The 20,230-nt window shown below is 46.3% G+C and overlaps 2 protein-coding genes across 2 annotated transcripts; one reads left to right on the top strand and one right to left on the bottom strand.

The window, feature by feature from the left end:
• Positions 1-424: 424 nt before the first annotated feature.
• LOC144133575 (dimethyladenosine transferase) lies at positions 425-6,499 on the bottom strand. The gene is made up of 2 exons (XM_077666757.1): positions 5,947-6,499; positions 425-1,845 (listed from the first exon to the last, which is right to left on the bottom strand). The coding sequence occupies exons 1-2, from the start codon at positions 6,366-6,368 to the stop codon at positions 1,350-1,352; spliced, it is 918 nt and encodes a 305-aa protein (XP_077522883.1). The 5' UTR covers positions 6,369-6,499; the 3' UTR covers positions 425-1,349.
• Positions 6,500-6,676: 177 nt separating this feature from the next.
• On the top strand, positions 6,677-18,058 carry Coa8 (Cytochrome c oxidase assembly factor 8). Its single transcript, XM_077666758.1, has 4 exons — positions 6,677-6,834; positions 7,373-7,615; positions 10,102-10,244; positions 17,837-18,058. Exons 1-4 carry the CDS (start codon positions 6,793-6,795, stop codon positions 17,940-17,942), a joined length of 534 nt encoding a protein of 177 aa, XP_077522884.1. The 5' UTR covers positions 6,677-6,792; the 3' UTR covers positions 17,943-18,058.
• The last annotated feature ends 2,172 nt before the right edge of the window (positions 18,059-20,230 follow it).

The raw sequence follows: 20,230 nt of genomic DNA, 5'->3' as shown, positions 1-20,230 counted from the left end.
AGAGTTAAAGATTAACGAGCAATATCTAAGCAACCTCCAGTGTTCCAAGGGTTCCGTCCTGGTAAGCAACTCTGGGACACTCATTACAACAAGTGACTGACGAAGCTGACATGGAAAGTAGTGGTAGTCATAAAAATTGATAACACTTTTGAGTGGTTTGGCAAGAGAACAATTTGTAGACAGTAAAAAGGTAGTGGAGATAGTTGAGTAATCTACACAGATATGATTATAAAAAACAAATTGGCAACTAATAATGGGGTGGAGTGCAGCTCGGTGTCGCATACAAATTATGAACAGGTGGCCTGCAAAAAAAAGCACATGGGCTATATATCTTGCGGTACTCTGCAAGGCCATAACTTTCAGCCTAGAGAAAGACTGGAAACAAGGCAAGAAAGGAAAGTGATGGGTGTAACATCAAGGGTGCTGAGATTGACAACCAACGATTTATTTGAGGCAGACAATGCAACTGAGGTCAGCCGAAGAGACGAGCTTGGAATACTTGCTTGAAAAACATTGCCGTGCCTGGCACAAAGTGGAAATAACTGGGAGTGACTGGGTACGGCCTTTGTCTTGCAATAAACCCAACTTTCCTGACACTGGCGATGCATTTACACCTATGCAAACAGGATTTTCCACAGCTAAGCACTCGAGCTACACATGATCTAGTGGCTGCAGTGTCTGGGCAAAATTGCAGTGGTACAAAAAATCAACACTGAAGAAGGAGCTGGCACACATGTAACAAGAAAAAAAAGTGTGCTCAATACATTGTTCGTACAAGTCTGACCGATTCTTTTGTCACAAACAAGAAAGCCTCTCTTCTTGGCACTACTCTGTTAACTTGTTAGGTTTTGTGGTTGAACACAGAAATGATGTTATGCTGCTGGGTACCCACAATGACAAATTCACACAACTGCAGCAAGACATGCTGAAAACTGGCAATGACTTGTCACATAAATGGAAAGAACTGTTTTACAAATGATGCAGCAAGGAGTAGCTTGAAAACATTTAATTTAAAGAAAAGTGCGCAGGTAGCTTCCATGAATACTGCTTTTGCTGAGCATTTCATGCTGCAGCAGCACCAAAAGGCCAACGAACATGACGCTGCCTGTGAAGTAGCACCACTTCAGTCCCACGATAGTATAGACTTCCCTAACATGAAAATCTGAGCAACAAACTTTGCTTAATATGGAAAGCAGATGTGGCTGCAACACACAGATCCAGTTATTAATTGACTTCATCTTGCAAGCCACTGGTGTCGCCACAGGAAACAAGCGGCCAGCAGATGTTTTGACTTCTTGGTGAATTCTTTCCAAGCAAACTGTGATGATGCTCCTTGACGTCGAGACACATCAAGAGAAGTGGATGCCATTTGAATTGAACTGGTGCAGCAGCGCCATAAAGTCATCCGTGTCCATTGTGCGGGCACGCTTCTCGGCGTACCCTCCCTCCTTCAGGATCTCCTCAACTTTGTCTTTCATGCTAAACTCTCCGGGCAACTCTTCATTGGCCACGGAGCAGTGGACCCGGAAGTTCTTCTCCAGCATTGCGAGAACCGCCGTCTGCTTAAAGGCAGCACTGAGCGTCTTGTTCTTCCGCACAAAGCAGATGCGGAGAAGACCGTCCCACTCGATAAAGTTGATTGCTGGTGGTGGATTGCGAGGCTCAAGTCGAACGACGCTTGACTCGACCTTAGGTGGTGGCCGGAAGTTGTTCTTGCCCACTTTCATAAGAATGTCGACGCGCGCCAACAACTGGGTGTTGACTGACAGCCGGCAGTACAGCTTGTCGCCTGGCTTGGCGACCAGTCGCTGGGCAAACTCGCGCTGGAACATGAGGGTGGCGCACCTGCACATGACAGAAAGAGATGCACAGTCATGAGCAAAAGTGATATACAACACGCAGCTGGCGGCGGAACTCGGGAAAACTACATCGAAACGCCATCTGGTGCCAGAGACAGGGGTCGAGACAGCTCAAAGAGTACCCATCTTATCTGCGGGCATGTCAGCTGGCTCCTTTTGGAGTGTCGCGCTACTGTTCGGTGAAATGGCGAGCGGTGCTGCAGCAGTAGACGAAAACATTTCGTTAAAACTGGACACCACAGACATGTCCTTTTGTTCGTCGACTTAGCATCACACGAACGACCATTATGCTAGCAACATCGCAGGTCATGCACCGGTTGCCTTGCCATACCTCGACCATGCAGTGAAAACAAAAATATGAGAAAAAAAAACGCCACCCATGCGACTTTCGCGTTCAGACGAGAAGGAGCACGACACATCGAGCTGAGCTAACCGACATGTTACTAAGAAAAGAAGCGCCAGCAGAGACAAGACGTAAGAAGTGACACGGACAAGCGCTTACGTCTTGTCTCTGTTGGCGCTTCTTTTCTTAGTAACATGCACCAACTAGCCCAGCAAAAAGTTCTACTTGAATAACCGACATGCTTGTTGATAAAATGGGGCACCGCCACAATTGCTTGATCCCAGGTAGCTAATACTAGAGGGTGTTGCAATACAGTTTTCCCGAGCTCCGCCATCGGCTGTGTGTTGTATACCATGTTTGCTCATGACTGTACTGCTTTACACAATGGAAACAACCTGAAGATACAGCTATAAAACAGATACGAAATGTACTTACATATGCAGAAATATAATATTCCACTGACTTTTTACACTGCAGACCAGGGTGCAGCAGCATTGAAAAACGATGATGGAAACAGCAAGTGGTCTTCACGGATACTTGTTTTTTCTTTCATTGAGTTCAGTTTCCACATAATTCAAGTTCCTCCCCAAGTCGGGTAACTACTGAGCTTCTGTGCTACTCTATTAAGGCCTGTACAAAAATATTTACCGAGTGTTGTAGAAAACCTTAAATGCGCGATGTAGTGGAGAGTCAAAGTGATGTTACAGAGTAACGCAAGTGTTGTTGAACCAGCAATAAAAGACTTGTCGACAGGTACGCCAGGACAGCAGATTAGGCATGTTGGTTACTCATTTGTGATGGAACAGCGCAGAACAACGAAACAAGAGGACAGCGCTTTTGTCCCATTGTTCTGCGCTGTTCTGTCACAAATGTGGTACCCCATGTATGACAGAACATGATAGACTTACACCTTTGCACGGATCCATACATCAGCCTGACTACGCCAACTGCAGGGCAAAGGCCTCACCCATGTCTCTCCAATTAACCCTGTCCTTTGCCAGCTGCGGCCACCGTATCCCCGCAAACTTCTTAACCTCATCCGCCCACCTAACTTCCTGCCGCCTCCTGCTATGCTTGTCTTCTTTTGGAATCCACTCCGTTACCCTTAAAGGGGATGTGAAAGGGAGTCTCAACAAGGATGTGATGTGCCTAGGATGCTAAAGGACGCCTTTTCACAAATATCCTTCAGCAAGAATTTTTTTAGATGCGTTTTGTGGCAGCTGAGTTATCTGTGGTCAAAATTTGAATTTCTGTGTCTTCGCGCCTTTCCCTCTCCTCTCGTCACTTTGAACACTGAAATGTCGGCGCTCCTCCACCGGCTCCTCGCACTTGCCCCCTCCGCCGGCTGCCGAAGCGCGCGAACCAATGCCAGCAGTTTGCTGCTGACGTAACGAGCGCGGATCCGAGCGAAAGCCCAGCAGCGCAGGTCGCTGCTAGGCACGGAAGCGGGAGTCTTAAAAATTTTATTGTAAATTATCGGCTCACTTTTGAGGTCTTGCACACGGCATGAACGCTCGGTGGCCTGTACTCTACATAATGTGAGCATTTTACAGCCAATCTCAAATACCCTTTTCAAGGACCTTTTAAGGACCGTCAGTTAACTTGCCTTCACAATACATGCCCTGCCCAAGCCCATTTCTTCCTCTTGATTTCGACTAGGATGTCATTAACCCGCGTTCGCTCCCTCACCCACTCTGCACACTTCTGGTCTCTAAACATTACACCTATCATTTTTCTTTCCATAGCTCACTGCGCTGCCCTTAACTTGAGCTGAACCCTTTTCGTTAGCCTCCACGTTTCCGCCCCATAGGTGAGTACCGGTAAGATACAGCTGTTGTAAACTTTCCTCTTCCGGGATATTGGTAAACTGCCATTCATGATGGGATAGAACCTGCCATATGCACTCCACCCCATTCCTATTCTTCTAGTTATTTCCCCATCATGATCCGGATCAGCGGCCACTACCTGCTTTAAGTAGACGTATTCCCATACCACTTCAAGCACCTCGCTACCAATTGTGAACTGCTGTTCCCTTGCAAGACTGTTCAACATTACTTTGGTTTTCTGCATGTTAATTTTAAGACCTACCGTTCTGCTCTGCCTGTAACCCATGGATCATGCATTGCAGCTCATCTCCTGAGTGACTTAGCAAGGCAATGCCATAAGCGAATCGCAAATTAGTTATGTATTCTCCATTAACTTTTATCCCCAACTGCTCCCAATCCAGGCTTCGGAACACCTCCTGTAAACAGGCGGTGAATACATTGGCGAGATCATGTCTCCCTGCCTGACACCCTTCCTTATTGGAATTTTATTGCAGACTTTAAGAAGGACTAAGGTAGCTGTGCAATCGTTATAGACATCTTCCAGTATTTTCACATAGGACTCTTCTACACCCCAATTCCGCAATGCCTGCATGACTGCTGAGGTTTCCACCGAGTCAAATGCTTTCTTGTAATCAATGAACACTACATATAGGGGCAGGTTATAATCTGCACATTTCTCGATCACCTGACTGATAGTGTGAATATGGTCCATTGTTGAGTATATGACAGCCCGCCTGATCATTTAGTTGATTGAAGTCTAAGGTTGCCCTGGCTCTATTTGCGATTACCTTAGTAAATACCTTGTAGACAACGGATAAGAAGCTGATCAGTCTGTAATTTTTCAAATCCCTGACGTCTCCTTTCTTATTAAGACAATGTTAGTGTTCTTCCAAGCTTCTGGTACACTTGAGATAATAAGGCATTGCATATACAGAGTGGCTAGTTTTTCTAGCACAACCTCCCCTCAGTCCTTCAAGAGGTCTGCTGTTACCTGATTCTCACCAGCTGCTTTCCCCCTCTGCACTGCTCCTAAGGCTTTCTTTACTTTGTCTTTCGTTACTGAAGGAACGTCCTATTGCTGTGGTCTACTGCCTCTCTCATCAACGTTCCGATTACATTGGCTACTGCATAGATTTGTGTAGAACTCTTCGGCTACTTTAACTATCTTCTCCATATTGCTAATGGCATTGCCCTCTTCGTCTCTTATAGTGCGTACATCTGGTTTTTACCTATGTCTAGTTTCCTCTTCACTGCTTTTAGGCTACTTCCGTTCACTAGTGCACGCTCAATTTTCTCCACATAAAACTTTTTCATGTCGGCTACCTTGCTCTTATTTATTAACTTTGATAGCTCTGCCAGTTCTATTCTGTCCATAGGGTTAGACGCTTTCATGCTTTAGCGTTTCTTAATTAGATTTTTCGTCTCTCGAAATAGCTTGATGGTATCCTGTCGAACCATCCTACCGCCTACTTCTACTGCTCACTCCGTCATAATAGCTGCGAGATTATGGTTCATTGTTTGAGCAGTAAGGTCGTCTTCCTCAGCTAGAGCCGAATATCTGTTCTGCAGCGATATACTGAATTCCTCTACTTTCCCCCTTACAGCTAACTCGTTAATGGGCTTCCGCTTCACTAATTTCTTCCAGGTCAAAGCTAATTCGAGATCTTACCATTCTGCAGCCGCTACAACGCACCAGAATACCCATTAAAAGCAGTAAGGTAAACAATCGACAACAGTGACAGCGGTACAGAAACAGGGCATTCGATGATGCGCTACGCACATGTGCGGTGCTGTTTAGGGTCCTGCATAAGCACAGTCCTGCATAGGGTCCTGCATAAGCACAGGGCGTACGCACGTAGAAAGAAAGGCCGCTGAAAACAATGCGCTCGCACGTAACCAGTGCAGATGCGTGCACTACCTGAAGAACGGTCGGTGCAGCAGCAACTTGAAGACAAACGGGGACGATATCTGGTACGGCAAGTTTGCGACGCAGATGTCGAAGAAGGGCAGCTCGGACTTGAGCACGTCGCCGACAATTATGTGCAGCTTGCTGTGCAGGTGCGTTCCCTGGACGCGCTTCTGAAGTTCGGCGACGAGCCGAGTGTCCACCTCGCACGCGATCACCTTCTTGGCCTTCTCGAGGAGTTTGACGGTCATGTTTCCCGTGCCTGGACCCACCTCGAGGACGACGTCCGAGGGTCGGATGGCCGACTTGTCGATCATGCTGTTGATCACCAGCGGGTTCTTGAGAATGTGCTGCCCGAGCTCGGTGCGGAACGCGATGTTCTGCCGCTGCACAACCTCGTGCTGGCGCGTTCGCTCGGTCTTCACTTTCGGCATGGTGGCCTTTAAAGTGCTGGAGCAAAATTCAAGGGAGTCGCATCAAATCTGCCAGTCGTGAGCTAACCACCAAAACACGTGTGCACGGCCACCACATACGAAACCGACTCGCAATCGTTGCGGATGACTGCGATAAGAAATCGCCGCAGTTGCGACGTTTCATTTTCTAGCGTAATATAGTAATACTGAAGTAGTACTTAAGTTTACAAAATTTTTAATTTTTATATTCAACAAGTGGTATACTATAGAACTTATTAAGAGATAACAGCTGCATTGGTTTCATTGTGGCTGTTAAGTTACGAAGCTGTCACCTCACTTCAAACTGTTTTCTAACCGGCACAATATGGCTGCGTCCACAAGTAGCGAACATTGCGAACGCCTTCGAGTGTGATGTGAACAGTCAGGCTCTTCGTTACCACTCGCCATGAAGGGCATTAGAAGAGCCCTGCTACTAGTGTCAAAAAACGTGAGGGTTTTTATTGCTGTCGCTGCACTTGCGTACTGCGCATCCTATGTTGACAGCGTGCAATGTGCGCTACTGTTCACTACTTCATCGAGCGACCTCGGCTTTGATTTGTAGTGAACCTAAATATCTACCAATAGTCGAACACGTGGTACCAAACCTGCCCCTGACTGTGTGCGCTGATGTGGATGTTGACGCTCGACATTCAATGCTATCCACAACATTCGGATGGCTTCTTTGCAAGGCTTCTTACACTGCGCGCATTGCTAAGGTCGTACCAGTCCTTTGGACCGCGCTAGAGGTCATATACGACAGAGCAACCATTGTTCGTGCATGCAACGTTCTCTCCGGGTGTCGGTTTTAGGAAAGGGGAGTGCTTAGCCGTAATCAAAGAGCAAGTTCCCTCCTTGACACATTACAATTTTTGCGCGTGTTTCATGCACACGCACTCCTTAATTAGGTTACAGGCTTCTTCAGCGCGCGTAATGCAACAAGGGTGTCAGCGCCGGAAATTGTTGCCTGTGGTGCCTCGCACTTTCAGAGCAAAAGTGGCGCGGTCAAAGTGAACAAGTCTACAGACACCGTTCGTGCCGAAGACGTCGAGCGGCTGTCGAGCGTGGCGACTGTTGTCTCGCCTCCGCACCCGGTGTCCAACCTGCGGCGGGTCGTGCTGCCCGCGCGAGCCAACGAATCGCCCGCAGAGCGCCGCTTCAGGGAGCAGTACGTCGTCGTGCAGGCGTGGAACCAGCAGTACTGGGCCAAGCACAATGCCGAGTTCCTGCAGGTAAGCCATCGTCAGATCCGGGTGCAGTGTACTAGTCGGGTGTGAGGCTGAGCACGGCGAAGGTGTGTGCATATGCCTAATCTGTTTTAGTGCGTAGGCACTACAACAGACCTACCAACCCCGAGCAAGAATCTAGGAGGAGTGTCGCTCCAGCTGTAGCCAATGGGAGGGTGGTGGCAGTTGAATTAATGATTGGTCCTGAAAAGTTGATTGGTCAGAGCAACATGGGTTGAACAAACCCTACAGGTGGCTGTCGTAGAAATATCCACCTGCCAGTGCTGCGGCAGGTGGCGCCTGTGCTGGCAGTGGTATGAGGACTCACTGCAGTCTATGAATATTAAGTCAAGAATGACCGTTTCTGCATATATCGGCATTACCCACTAAAGCTATCGCGTTATACTCTTAAGGCAGAGCTTAAGTGTCCCCTCCAATTGAAGAATGAACACCTGCTTTCGCACGTCTACTCGGTTTACGTTAAACCCCTACCACTTTTATTTGGTAGGGGTTTGCTCAATGGAAGCTCTGCAGAAACTATGTGTGGCACTCCATCATGGTTATCATGACGGGTATGCAGAAGACTTTCCTGATCACCTTCAGTATTTCTGCCATGCACCAGCCGCGGGAGTGCTATTCTCTCAGATGTTTTTAAGTTCATCACTCCACCCCATTTTCATGTGCTGTTGGTTACTTTCTCCTTCTCTTGGTGTCCACTTTTACCCTCTGATAGACTACACCAATGGCCAGTTCTGCTTGTTACACGCCCTGCTGATGTCCATTTCTTCATTTTAGCCATAGTCACAGCTAAAATGCAAGTGGTTTAAGAAGGCGTTCAGACTTTTCATCCTCTGGAAGCGACAGCAGTAGCTGTCACTTCTTTGTCCTTGTCTTGTCGTCGTACCTTGTGTGCACATGCGTTACTTTCTTGCATAGTCACCATCGCTATCTATGCGTCTCTTTCAATGCAGAACAAGGGCACACAAGCCCTCCCCATACCAGCCTGCTTCTTCCACATGTAGCCATGTCCTTACTGCAAGGTTCATACCTCTGCCATCAGAGGAGAGAATAATCACTTTATTTAATGGGGTCATGACACCATTTTTCAGGCTCAACATGTTTGTTATACATGTGGGAACAACTGGGCAAAATTTGAGCTCATTTGGTGCAGCGAATAATTTGTAATTAAATTTTTAAAAGTTCTCCTCATCCGTATGGCAGTCAGGGAACACTGGTGCGCTCGCGGTTTGTGACGACATAAACTGACAGTCACGTGCTTGCTCGCGACTGAATGACTGAAGTGCACGTAGTGAGCATAGGGGAGTTGTTTAAACTTGGGGTGCATAGGGGTGAAGGGAGGAATTTGGAGACAGACAAAGAAAACAAAGGCGTTTCTGTCTAGCTTCTGCCCGGTGTATCCTGGACTCAAGTAGGTGCGCGCGCTTTGCTCCACACCGACCATGTGGCAATTTTGCAGCAGTGGACAGCGCTCTCAGTTTATGACATCACTCAGGCTGCTTTCGTCGCTTAGAGTCAGTAACTTAATAATAATAATAATTGTTTTTTTGGGGGGAAAGGAAATGGCGCAGTATATGTCTCATATATCGTTGGACACCTGAACCAAGCTGTAAGGGAAGGGATAAAAGAGGGAGTGAAAGAAGAAAGGAAGAAAGAGGTGCCGTAGTGGAGGGCTCGGGAATAATTTCATGCACTGATATCGCACAGCACATGGGCGCCTTAGCGTTTTGCCTCCATAAAAACACAGCCGCCACGGTCGGGTTCGAACTCGGGAACTCCGGATCAGTAACCGAGCGCCCTAACCACTGAGCCACCGCGGCAGGTAGAGTCAATAACTTCAGATTACAATTCCTAGCTCAAATGTGCGCATAGAGCCCTACTTCTTTTATAAGTACTCTTAATGACGTCGTAGCTAGTAGCTGCTACGTAAAAGCACGATTTGTTAGTAGACCACGTCATGACCCCTGTAGGAGTGACGGACTGTTTGCTGTGGGAGGAGGGAAAAAAGGGGAGCTTGAGGGGCTACTTCATCAGAGCTTTCCCTATGAGTAGCCTCTCATCCTTGATTAGCCCATAGTGGTAATCAATGATGCTGCCAAATTGTGACTGCATGCTGGATAGTTGTTCCTGTCAAATTTAACTGCTGCCTCCTGGGTTTTCAAGTCCTCTGTAAGGTTGTGTCATCATCCTGTGGATAAAAAGCGTATTCTTAATATTTGGGCAATAGAACTTATTAAAGGACTACAGAAACCTCATTTTAGTTGCATGTTTTCTTCTCTGCAATGATACATAAGATGGTAATGCATGGGCCTCTATGCCTTGCTTTTGATTTTTTTTTGTTTCCACTTCACTGTCAATGTGTTGGGCATTACTTATTGATCAACCTTTCTGAAAACAGTGACATTGTTGTCTAGTGTTATTTTCTTGCTTCCTCATGTGCCTTTTCTCTCTGGTAAATGCTTGTCTTTATGCAGAAGAAAGAAGAATTCATGCAGGGCAAGCTAGCTGAGTACAAGGCTAACGGGAACCCTAAGGAGACAGTCCCCATCGAGGACATGGCTTCATTTTACAAGACCTTCTTGAATGACAACCACACAAAACACATGCAGTACAATTGGTGAGTAGCCTAAACCATCAAGTATATAGGGTTGGGCTGTACAGGCTGTGCTATCACTGCATAGAAATGGATACTTGGAAAAAAATGCAAAATAAGGAATCAGAGTTTTATGACCTTAGTGGACAACCAATAGACTGGTTACAGAGAGCAGTTCACTGTGTCCACGACAGGTGGCACCACTAGGACAGTTGCCATTCCTGGCCTTCGTAGCAGTCATTAACAGCACCGGTGTTCAGTGCGAACCACTGCTGCACAGCTTGTGTACAAATGTATAGTGACTCCAAAACCTGGCTGTGATATGGATGTCATGCGTATTGTTGAAATTATATGTAGAACTAATGTCCCTGTGGTCTATTAGCAAAAAAATAGATGCACTTATTACATATGGGGCACTTCATGGCACAAGTCACCATTTCTCGAGGAGCTATCTCATGAGTTCTTTCTGCTTTCTGGGAGAACAGAACGTTAATGTGTTGAGGTTTACATAACAAACATATCACAAACCCCATGCACCAGTTTATTTCAGCACCGGCAGTAACTAATGGAATGCCAGAACAAGCTGATATCTGCATAGCAGTAATATATTGCACCATTGTAATATCTCCGCATTATTTTTGAAGTGAATTAGAAAGCATCTTCTGTGGCTATTAGTGCGACCACATTCATAATTCATCGTGCAAAGGAGGAAAGTCATTGTGTGCATGCCTGTAACAGTGCTCACTTTCGACAGGCACTTACCTAGTACATCGAATAATCGATGCTTTTTTAGACCCTTGCAAAAAGTGTTTCCTGGGCATCAGCATATATAGTGCTCACTGCACTGTCGTGTGCATTTGGCGCTAGCACTGGGGAAGCGGCAGCGGAACTGGTTTGCGACAGTCCTCATTGCAAGCGTTTCGACAATTCCCTCACCTGATGCAGATGTCTACAGGAGTATGCTAACGCAGTGGACAGTGGTGAAATTTATCATGACAGGACTTTGTATATTTCAGTTTATTCTGGCTAGCTACATCTGCGGGTGCTGAACTCCGGAGCAGTTTTCAGTCTTACTTAGCAAGATAGCACAACCAAACATAGCTCAGATCTTGAAGTGGCCTTTGAACAACATATTTGTAAGCCGGAACATTAACAGAAGATAAACAACAGAGACTTTTTAAAATAGGGTGACCCTGTCGCTGTTAGTGGCATAGGGGAAAAGTGGAGCGCCACTGCACAGGACAATAATGCCTCTCGAGCTACTGTCATGCGCATGCACACTTGCACCCCACTATTTCCCTGTGCCCCTAACGATAGGGTCACCCTGTTCTAACGGTCTCTAGTATCTGGGCAATCGTCCGGCGATCACATGTGCAAACACGTTCGGTTGTAAATTTTATGCAGAGTCCTCAGCGGTGAACATTCTTAAAGGACTATAGACACCGAATTTTTGGGTGTGGGTTTTCTTGTTTGTAATAATGCGTAAGGCATTATTATAGATGGATAACCACTTGGTATTCTCCTACTGCTGCTAAATAATTTATAATCGCATTTCTTTCCCGTGCTGTTTCGGTTTGTTTCAACAGCCTAATGAGGACTGTGACATCAACGTGTGCTTACAGGTCACGTGAGACATAAAAATAACTTCAATATAATCGCTGCTTCCAGATTCGTTGTCATTCTGACTTTTGAGGAAGGCTGGCTTCAGCACCGCAGTAAATTAAAACGATGAAGCAGCGATTATATGGACGTTCCTCTATGCCTTACGTGATAGAAAAGCAGTCTTTGACGTCACAGCCATCGTTCAGTTGTTGAAACCGAAACAGTGTGACAGAAAAAATTCGATTATAAATTATTTAGCGGTCGTAGGTGGATATCACATTATGATTCTTGCGTAGTAGTATCTTCTGCATCATTATAGAGAAGAAAACATGCCACCAAAATTAGGTGTCTACACTCCTTTAATAGCTCTGGACACACATTCCTCCGTTCGGCAAAAATATCAAGCCCTGGAAAGCAGACTTTGAGGCAATGCCCCCCTTTTAATCTGTGCAGTCTGATATTGAATTATGTGGCCACAAAGAGCATTAGGCGGTGAATTGATTAAACAAATAAGGATGCACAGACGCCTGACCGCGGTTTTGCTGACACATTCAAACCAATGTGGGCAGTCGAAAGGCGATGAGTAAATGAGGTGGTTGAAACAAACAATTTCGAGCACTAACACATACTATACGCACTCATAGGAAGCTTTTGCACCGTCCGGCAGCTCGTTATCCACAGGGAGAGCCTGAAAAGCGTCTGTAGCCAGGCACCAGCACGCTGGCGGCCGTTGAAACGAGAAAGGCCCGAAGGCCAGCGATAGCAGAGAGGTGACACGACCAATTATGGCGATGCCTATGCTTCCGCACTGAAAAATGTCTATAGACTCTTGCATTGGACAAGGGCGGTGTTGAAACACCTCTTCTCTGGACTGTTGCAAACTAGTGTCTCTGCTGCTTCCCCCGTGCCAAGTGCACGCTACTATCCAGCGAGCAATATGGCAATGCCCATGGATCCCTTATTGCAAAAGGCAGTATTTCAACATAGCTGGATGCCTGCACGAGCTTTTGAGTTATAACAGTGTTAATGGAGATGTTAAATGATGCATGACAGGTGCTTTGCACATTCTTGAGAAACTGGCTGAGGGAAGTTTGCTCAGGTGGCCAAGCAACTAAAACACCATATTTACTCGCATAATTTGCATTTTTTTTCCCTAAAATTAGGGCTTCAAAAAAGGGGGTGCACAAAGCACTCGGAAGTTTCACGAACACGTCCTAAATATTTTACAAATGTCATAACGCTCAATGTATGCAGTATATTGCTGCGTATAGACCTTTTCAAAAACAGGTAGATGGGCGCCGCCTAATTGGGCACTGGGCTGGTCTCGCAGTACAGGAAAGTGTTGAGGATTAAGCTCCCCCATGTTCTCCTCACAGCCCAAAAAACCGGTTTTCCCGAGGGTGTGAAAAGGTTTACAAGTCAACCTCACAACTCGCGCCCCTCGCGCTATGTTGACTACAAATATAAGTCAACTCATTATAACCCCCCCCCACCCCACCCCAACGCGCCTGCCCCATGCACAGCTGGTCGGTGCGCGCTTTCTCTTGCGCGCTCCTGAGCACGCGCCGAGAGAACAACAATTTTTTCTGTGCTGCACCACCGCTGATCTTTGCGAGAGGGCGCTGTGAGTCAACCCTTCCTGCGGCGGTGCCGGAGCCGGTTTTGAGCAGCAAGTCGGCGCACACAGGCCCATTTTTTTCTCTGTGTTTAGCTCGTGAATGAAAGGTCTGCCATGTGCCTCATACTTCGCCTGCCTTGCTGACAATGTGACGTTTCCCAGCAAGTTTTCTGCACCGGACTTTTCATAAATACTCGTCTCACAAACTTGTGAGGTGAAGCTGCGCATATCAATATTGTGGCTGTGGCGTACTGTTGTGTGCTGTTTTGTAAGTCGCGGCCCGGAAAGACTCCCGGTGTGTCGTTTCACCAGTTTCCAGTTGACCAGGAACTGTGCACCAAATGGCAAAGAAACATTTCTCAGGAAAATTTCATCACTAATGAAAAATCACCTTCGACTACAGTATGAAGCAAGCACTTCTTGGCAAATGACTACGTCATTGATCGTAAAATAAGAAAACTGGTTTCTGGTACGGCACAAACTGTGTTTGAATGGTATCCTCCTTACCTGGCACCCAGTGTGAAGAAAGCACGCAGGACACTTAAAGGCAGAGCGAGAAGATTGCGAGAATGTAGTGTTAGAGTCGCCACAAAGGGAAACCAAGCAGACAGCTACTGTATGCACACAGACAACAAAAAACGATGCGCAACGAGCAAGTCAGTACTTTTTAATGATAGCTAGGCTTCGTTCAGAGGTAGCATACTATTGCTCCAATTGCTCAAAAGCACAGCAGCAACTAGAAGCAGAGAGAAAGCGCTTCTTATCCCTGGAGAATATTGCTTCAGACGCCGTGCAGGGAGAGAAAAAGACTGTCTTCCTGCTTCACCAAGTTGATGGGTACCAGAAAAAATTCCAGTCTTATTCTGAAGAAGTAATGAAAGAGTGCATCATATGGCGCTTCCTTTCGCCAAAAGGTTATGATCATGCCCGTATTACTCTGCTGACACTGCCACGTAAGTGCACACTACAGCGCTACGTCAGTCCTAGCTCAACTTCTTCTGAAATTAGTAGCACCATGAAAGAAAGGCTGATTCACGAGGCTTCCCTTCTCGGCCACAGACAGCACATGGCTCCACTAATAATCGATGAAGCAACAATAAAGCTAAAGTGCATATATGATTGGAAGTCTGACGTAATATTTTGGATCAAAGACAAGCGAGAAAAAAGTGCGCCACGTACCAAGAACGAAACACTTGCTAACAGAGTCCTTTCTTTCGTGCTTCACGGAGTGGCCAGCTCGTGCAAGATCCCATGTTGTTGCAACTTCACAAAGCAGCTCAGCGGGAGAGACTTGTACACGTGGATGAAGGATGTCATCTCTGCAGCTCAGGAATGCGGCTTTGTAGTCATCCGTATTGTTACCGATAACTACTCAGTGAACAGAACAATGTTTAAGCTCATGGGAAGTGGTTCCTTTTCAACCGTAGTGAAGCATGCTCAGGACGACAAACAAGTAATTTTTTTAAGCTTCGTTCCATGCTATGTTTTCAAGAATGTCCACAGCCAGTTTTTGGAACGGGACGGCTTTGGCATTATCAGTGTAACACGTGTATCCGTCGAACCTCGAGAAAATGAACATGCTACGTGCCGTGCAGTTGTTTTCGCCTCAAGCCACTGCCGCGCTGGAACATTGCCAGCAGAACTCGCAAGTCAGCTCACTTCTCCTTGCTTTCAAGTATGCAACATGTACGATCAACTTCATGAAAGTGATCAAGAAATGGCTCTACATTCATGACAAAGCATACAAAGGAGGTGATTGCAAAATGCCCATCTCCAAGGAAAGACAATGACCGACTACAGTGGCTGCAAAATGAGTTTTGCGGCTACGTGACGAAGATTCAAGAATGTTCCATTGCCACTGGTGTTGGGAACTTCACAGAGGAAACATAGAGTGTCCTACTTTTTAGCACAGAATCCACAGTGGAGGTGACCCAATTTCTACTGAGAAGGGGTGTCAATTATGTTTTGACTAGGAAATTCAACAGTGATCCTATTGAGGCATTGTTCGGAAGGCATTGCGCTTTATTTGCGGAGGTAACAACGCGCTGGACGCAGGAGCCATTATAGTGTAAAGAAAAAAGCACTGCCATCGAAAGAAGTCACTGTACAAGGTGAAGATGCTCAAGAAGCGGCCGCCTCGGTTCCTCTAGAAGTAGTTCAAGAACTGAAAGCTCTGCGAGCACATCTTCGAGCTCCACCTGCATCTGTTGCTTTTTCAGGCTTGGTATATGTAGGTGGCTATATTGCCAAGCTTATCAGTGATCTTGGGTGTGACGCTTGCGTCATGCTTGGGACGACGAACAACACTAGCAGTCCTCTGTACAAACTTCTGTGTACTCAAGAGATGGTGAACTTCACTATCCAAAGCCTGAGGTTCTAGCTCTCCCTGAAATGATTTCGGCATTTTTTGAAAGGGCGGTCAGGGATCTCCCATGATCAAAGATTCTCCAGCCTTGCAACTATTCGTTGAGCCACATCTAGAAGATTCACCCGTCTTATGCTGCCCGGAAGGTGTTGACAGAAGCCACACCAAACACATAGCTCATCTGATCCCTGAAAAGTTTCTCCGGATTCTTCTCATCAACTACACAAAGAAATTTATAGACCAAAATGACCAGCTGTCTGGTTTCATCCACAAACCAACATGAAACCATTTCAGGATGTAACTGACATCCCTCAGAACTGTGAGTCACACGAAAATGTTGTATAGCTCATTACAAGCAGTGCCTGTTCTTGTTTTCAGTTCTTTTAAGTATGTTAAATGATGTCAGAGTTTCAAAGAAGAAAGGATCTTTCTGATCTGGTGTGTTTTCAAGTGGCAAGTGCTATTATTTTCTTCATGCATTTTCAAGTGCTGACAGAGAGCAGATGAAAATAAATGTTTCCTAACCCTGGTTTCATACTGCACTATTTTGCCTCACTTTTACTCCTGTCAGTCGCAAATGATCCAGCCCTGCGTGCTAATGCTATGTGCCATCGCTGCATGCCAACTTCAGTATTTTGAGTTCCCTGCGTTGCGTACCGATAGCGGTGGCTGCATAAGGTAAGGTTGTCAAGTTCTTGTTCAACGCTGGGAGCAGCCGTTCAGAAACATGTGTGCGAACTAGTGTGCGCCAACGCTACCTCGAGGGTGCATTTCAGCGGCTCCCCTCACGCTGAGAGGGTTGGCTCGCAGCACCTTCGGAGAGTTGCGTTGGGGGATAGGTAGCAACTGCCCCTCATGCATTGGCCGTAAGAGAGAGCGAGCACGCGCGTCAATACTGGCCATGCCCCACGTTACGTGGTTCCTCGCGTGATGTCATGACAGCTTCAGCTCAAAGCAATAAACTCAGAACGGTACAGTCACGAAGCCAGCAGTCAGAGGCAAATGCAAGAGGTGTAAGGTGATAAAACGGCGCTCTCGCAAGCAGCCCAGCCTGGCCCAGCTGAGTAGCAGCAAACAAACAAAACAGCCAATGGTTCGGTAGTCTTGGATTCTGGCGCGACGTACGGTGGTCCGGAGGTTTACTGGAAGTTTGCTCTCACAGCTGTTGTCGGCACTAGGAAGTCAGTTAAACAGCATGCAGTTGACTTTTCTTTATTGGAACCAATTTAAAAACAAGTTTCCGACTTTTTTTTACAACTCACCTTTCGCAACCACATGCGGCGACGCGGCCCCTCCGGTTTTCCAAAGCCTGCCCTGCGCTCACCCTTGTGCATGCTGGTGTGCTTGCGTAGTAAAGTTGCATAGTAAAGTAAAAGTTTTGTTACGAATACGGGGAATAAATTCGGGGTGCACAATTTGCACGAGGGTGCAAATTAGGTGAGTGAATACGGTACACCATAATGGCATTCATAAGGGTATGAACGGGTTGGACCAACATTCACTTGAAGGCTGTTGGGTACAGAGATGCAGTTTTCGATTATTGTTTTGTGTTGAATTTTGCAACGTGTTTCAGCTCGTGTCTCTAAGGAGAATAGTCACATTTAAGCTAAAAGCACACCCTGCTTGAGGTTGCCATGGCCTTGAAGTTCAGACTCATTCTTTCTCCCTCTGCCACAAAATTCAAACTCATGATGTGGAGACTGAAAACGATTCTGTGATCACTCACTGTTTGGAAGTGAATGGCAGTGTGGGCTAGCCTCAGAGATCCGCATAAAAAACTGTCTTGATGTAATCACAGTATGCTTGCGAGAATGGCTGGAGGCGGCAACACCTGTTCTTGGCCTCTTCTATTGTGTAAAAGTTCTGTCTTCAGGGACTAAACCCTGTGTCTTTAGGATGCAGTACTAAATTGATGCAGGCAGTTTGTCCCCTTAATGCAGTAGAATGCCAGCATTGAGTTGCTCTTTCTGCTTCCAACAGCTCTCAAAGTGGTGATTTTAGGGTAGTGCATATATCCTTTGTTGCTTGCAGGGCCTGGTACAGGAAAAACATTGGCCTGCTCCTGCCTGCAGCCCTTGCAACTTGGGCGTACTTCTACAGAGAAGTGCTCCCAGCTGCTGCAGGAAGGATCAAGTGAACTGGCATCAAAACAGTATTGTTGTTATTTAGTTTTATGTTATGATGGCTTTTTGCTGTCTTTAGGAAAAAAAAACAATAAAATAAGCAGCTCTGAAAGTTTTCTTTAAGGAAAAACATGGTAGTATATGTATTAAAACCGCACTAGCGTGTTTGTCACAGAACCGTGGGGGAAAAAAGCATACCAGCCGGGAAACTTAGTTACCAGGAAGTGCACTGCTGCATTGTATAACATTGTCTGCCTTTTTTTTTTTACTTCTAGTAACAGCAGCTTGCTTCTGTGGAAATTGTCAGGCATTGAGGCTCTCACGGTCGTTCCTAGAGGCCCTGCGATGGCTCTCCAGCTGCCTAAGCAGCAGCTGTTGTTGGAAGGAGGCAGCAGCGAAAAGGGAGGCCACATGGAGTGTACGCGCATATATGCACATTTCTGCTCTGTTTTCATGGCAGCCACCTACTGGAACCTAGAAATCGCGTTTTTAAACCGCAGATGACAAGGCAAACGCGGACGACAGAAACATGCCTCGGAGAAAACCTGGACTGTTTCATTTTCCTGCCTTCAGTCGTTGGTGCTCACACTGCACTGGTGATAGAACTGCATCAACAGCTAGTTCACGCCGCCAGTAAATGTGCTTGGTGGTGTCGGCCTGTGTGCAACACGCCGGAAGCCACCCAACGCTGTGGCAGCCATGCGCCGATGGAGTCAAGAGGAGTCCAGGGACAGCGCTAAACATAGGCTGTCGAAATGCTGGCATGAGGTAAAACACTATCACGAGGTGACATTGGCGGTGTAGCATGCAGGAACACTGCCAGAGTTGCCACATAACAGCAAAGTCTGTATTATTGCACGAGTTTCTTTGGCGGTTTTTACGGGACTGGCTCACGAAAACGCAGCATCCAGGAACATAACAGCGGTGTTCTACTTTATCTTAGTTAAATACCCTGTACCATCAGGGCAGAAAGCTGGGCTAGTTGGTTGTTCACTATATGATAAAAAGACTAGCACTTAAAACAGGGACCAAGAAATAGGAGACAAGATGGGCACTTATCTGAATTTTACGTTGATGAAAGACATGGGCATAAACAAGTACAGTGGAACGCACGTTCACGGCATTGGATAAAAAAAAAAAACTCTTCCACACATCACACCTTATTGCACAAACCTTAAATTCTCACGCACTTCATTTTTCTGGAGTTTGCCAGCAGTTGCGGCTCAGTGCCTACGGTGTTCCACTGCTCAGTGCAAGGTCTCTGGACTGATCCCAGCTGCATTTTGTTGAAGGTAACTACAAAATTCACATGTGCAGAGATTTCTTTGCACATTAAAGAACTTCAGGTTGTCGAAATTTATCTGACGCTTTTTACAGCAGCTTTCTTATTGCCAGTTTTTCTATTTTAAGGTATAAAAGTTAGTTAGGTGGCATTCCCGGGCTTTTCTTCTTGCTTGCATATATGCTATAGCTTTTCAAATTACTTGAAGCTTACACTAACAAATTGGAGGACTAGCACTGCACCATCTGCTTCTCATTTCACCTTTGCTTGCTGCAGTCAGTAAAATGGTAGAATTTTCACGCAGTTAAGCTGAGTAGGACAGGCGAAAGCACTTGAGGCAACACCGCGCGCGGAGAATGTGGAGGGGAGCGCTGGTTTCGCCCATTGACAGAGCAGCTGCGCAAGGCCTGTGCCGCTGGCACTCCGTCAAAAGTTGAGGCTTCACACATACCCCAGGTTTTCAGCTTTGCTACTTAAGTCGGGCTTTAATTTAAGTTGGAAATAGCGCCAACCAACAGAATGAAAAAACACGACGTTTCAGCTCCTACTCGGTTCCTTCATCAGGTGTGACTGCGGGCGAGTTGCAGCTTGCAATTTATAACCTGATCCGCCGGTTCACTGAATGTAGACCGTGAATGTAGGCGCACTGCTTATTTACATCATTTCATGATTTACATGAACATACTTTTTTCACACATGACGTGATTTAGTGCAAAAAAATTTCTAAGGATGATTACGATACTCCCTAATGTGAAATTTTAGCGCAGCTATGTAGATGTTTTGATTTTGCAATATATTGAGAATTTGAAGGATATGTGCATGTATGTACAGTTACAAAGCTCTCTTTATTTTTTTCGCGGACACTCTTTCTTTGCGCGCGCGCGTAAGTCTCATCTTCCAGTATGATTGTTAAGATGTGGCCAGAAAATGAATGGGGATATGTTCAACCTGCTGCACCTATGCATGATTCTTGAGCAGACTGTTTATACTAAGAAGACAAGGAGCGAAGCATGACGCGAC

This window comes from Amblyomma americanum, chromosome 5, assembly GCF_052857255.1.
Source record: "Amblyomma americanum isolate KBUSLIRL-KWMA chromosome 5, ASM5285725v1, whole genome shotgun sequence".
Lineage (NCBI taxonomy): Eukaryota > Metazoa > Arthropoda > Arachnida > Ixodida > Ixodidae > Amblyomma > Amblyomma americanum.
The sequence above is the reverse complement of the archived record's forward strand: the minus strand, read 5'-3'. Positions and strand labels throughout refer to the sequence as shown.

What these genes read in the sequence shown, in the direction of transcription:
- LOC144133575 (XM_077666757.1), bottom strand. Translation starts at nt 6,368, where the DNA reads ATGCCGAAAGTGAAGACCGAGCGAACGCGCCAGCACGAGGTTGTGCAG. An exon ending in CTGCACCGACCGTTCTTCAG is followed by an intron (nt 1,846 to 5,946) that starts GTAGTGCACGCA and finishes TGTCATGTGCAG; the next exon opens with GTGCGCCACCCTCATGTTCC.
- Coa8 (XM_077666758.1), top strand. Translation starts at nt 6,793, where the DNA reads ATGAAGGGCATTAGAAGAGCCCTGCTACTAGTGTCAAAAAAC. An exon ending in TGCTACTAGTGTCAAAAAAC is followed by an intron (nt 6,835 to 7,372) that starts GTGAGGGTTTTT and finishes TCGCACTTTCAG; the next exon opens with AGCAAAAGTGGCGCGGTCAA. An exon ending in AAACACATGCAGTACAATTG is followed by an intron (nt 10,245 to 17,836) that starts GTGAGTAGCCTA and finishes TGTTGCTTGCAG; the next exon opens with GGCCTGGTACAGGAAAAACA.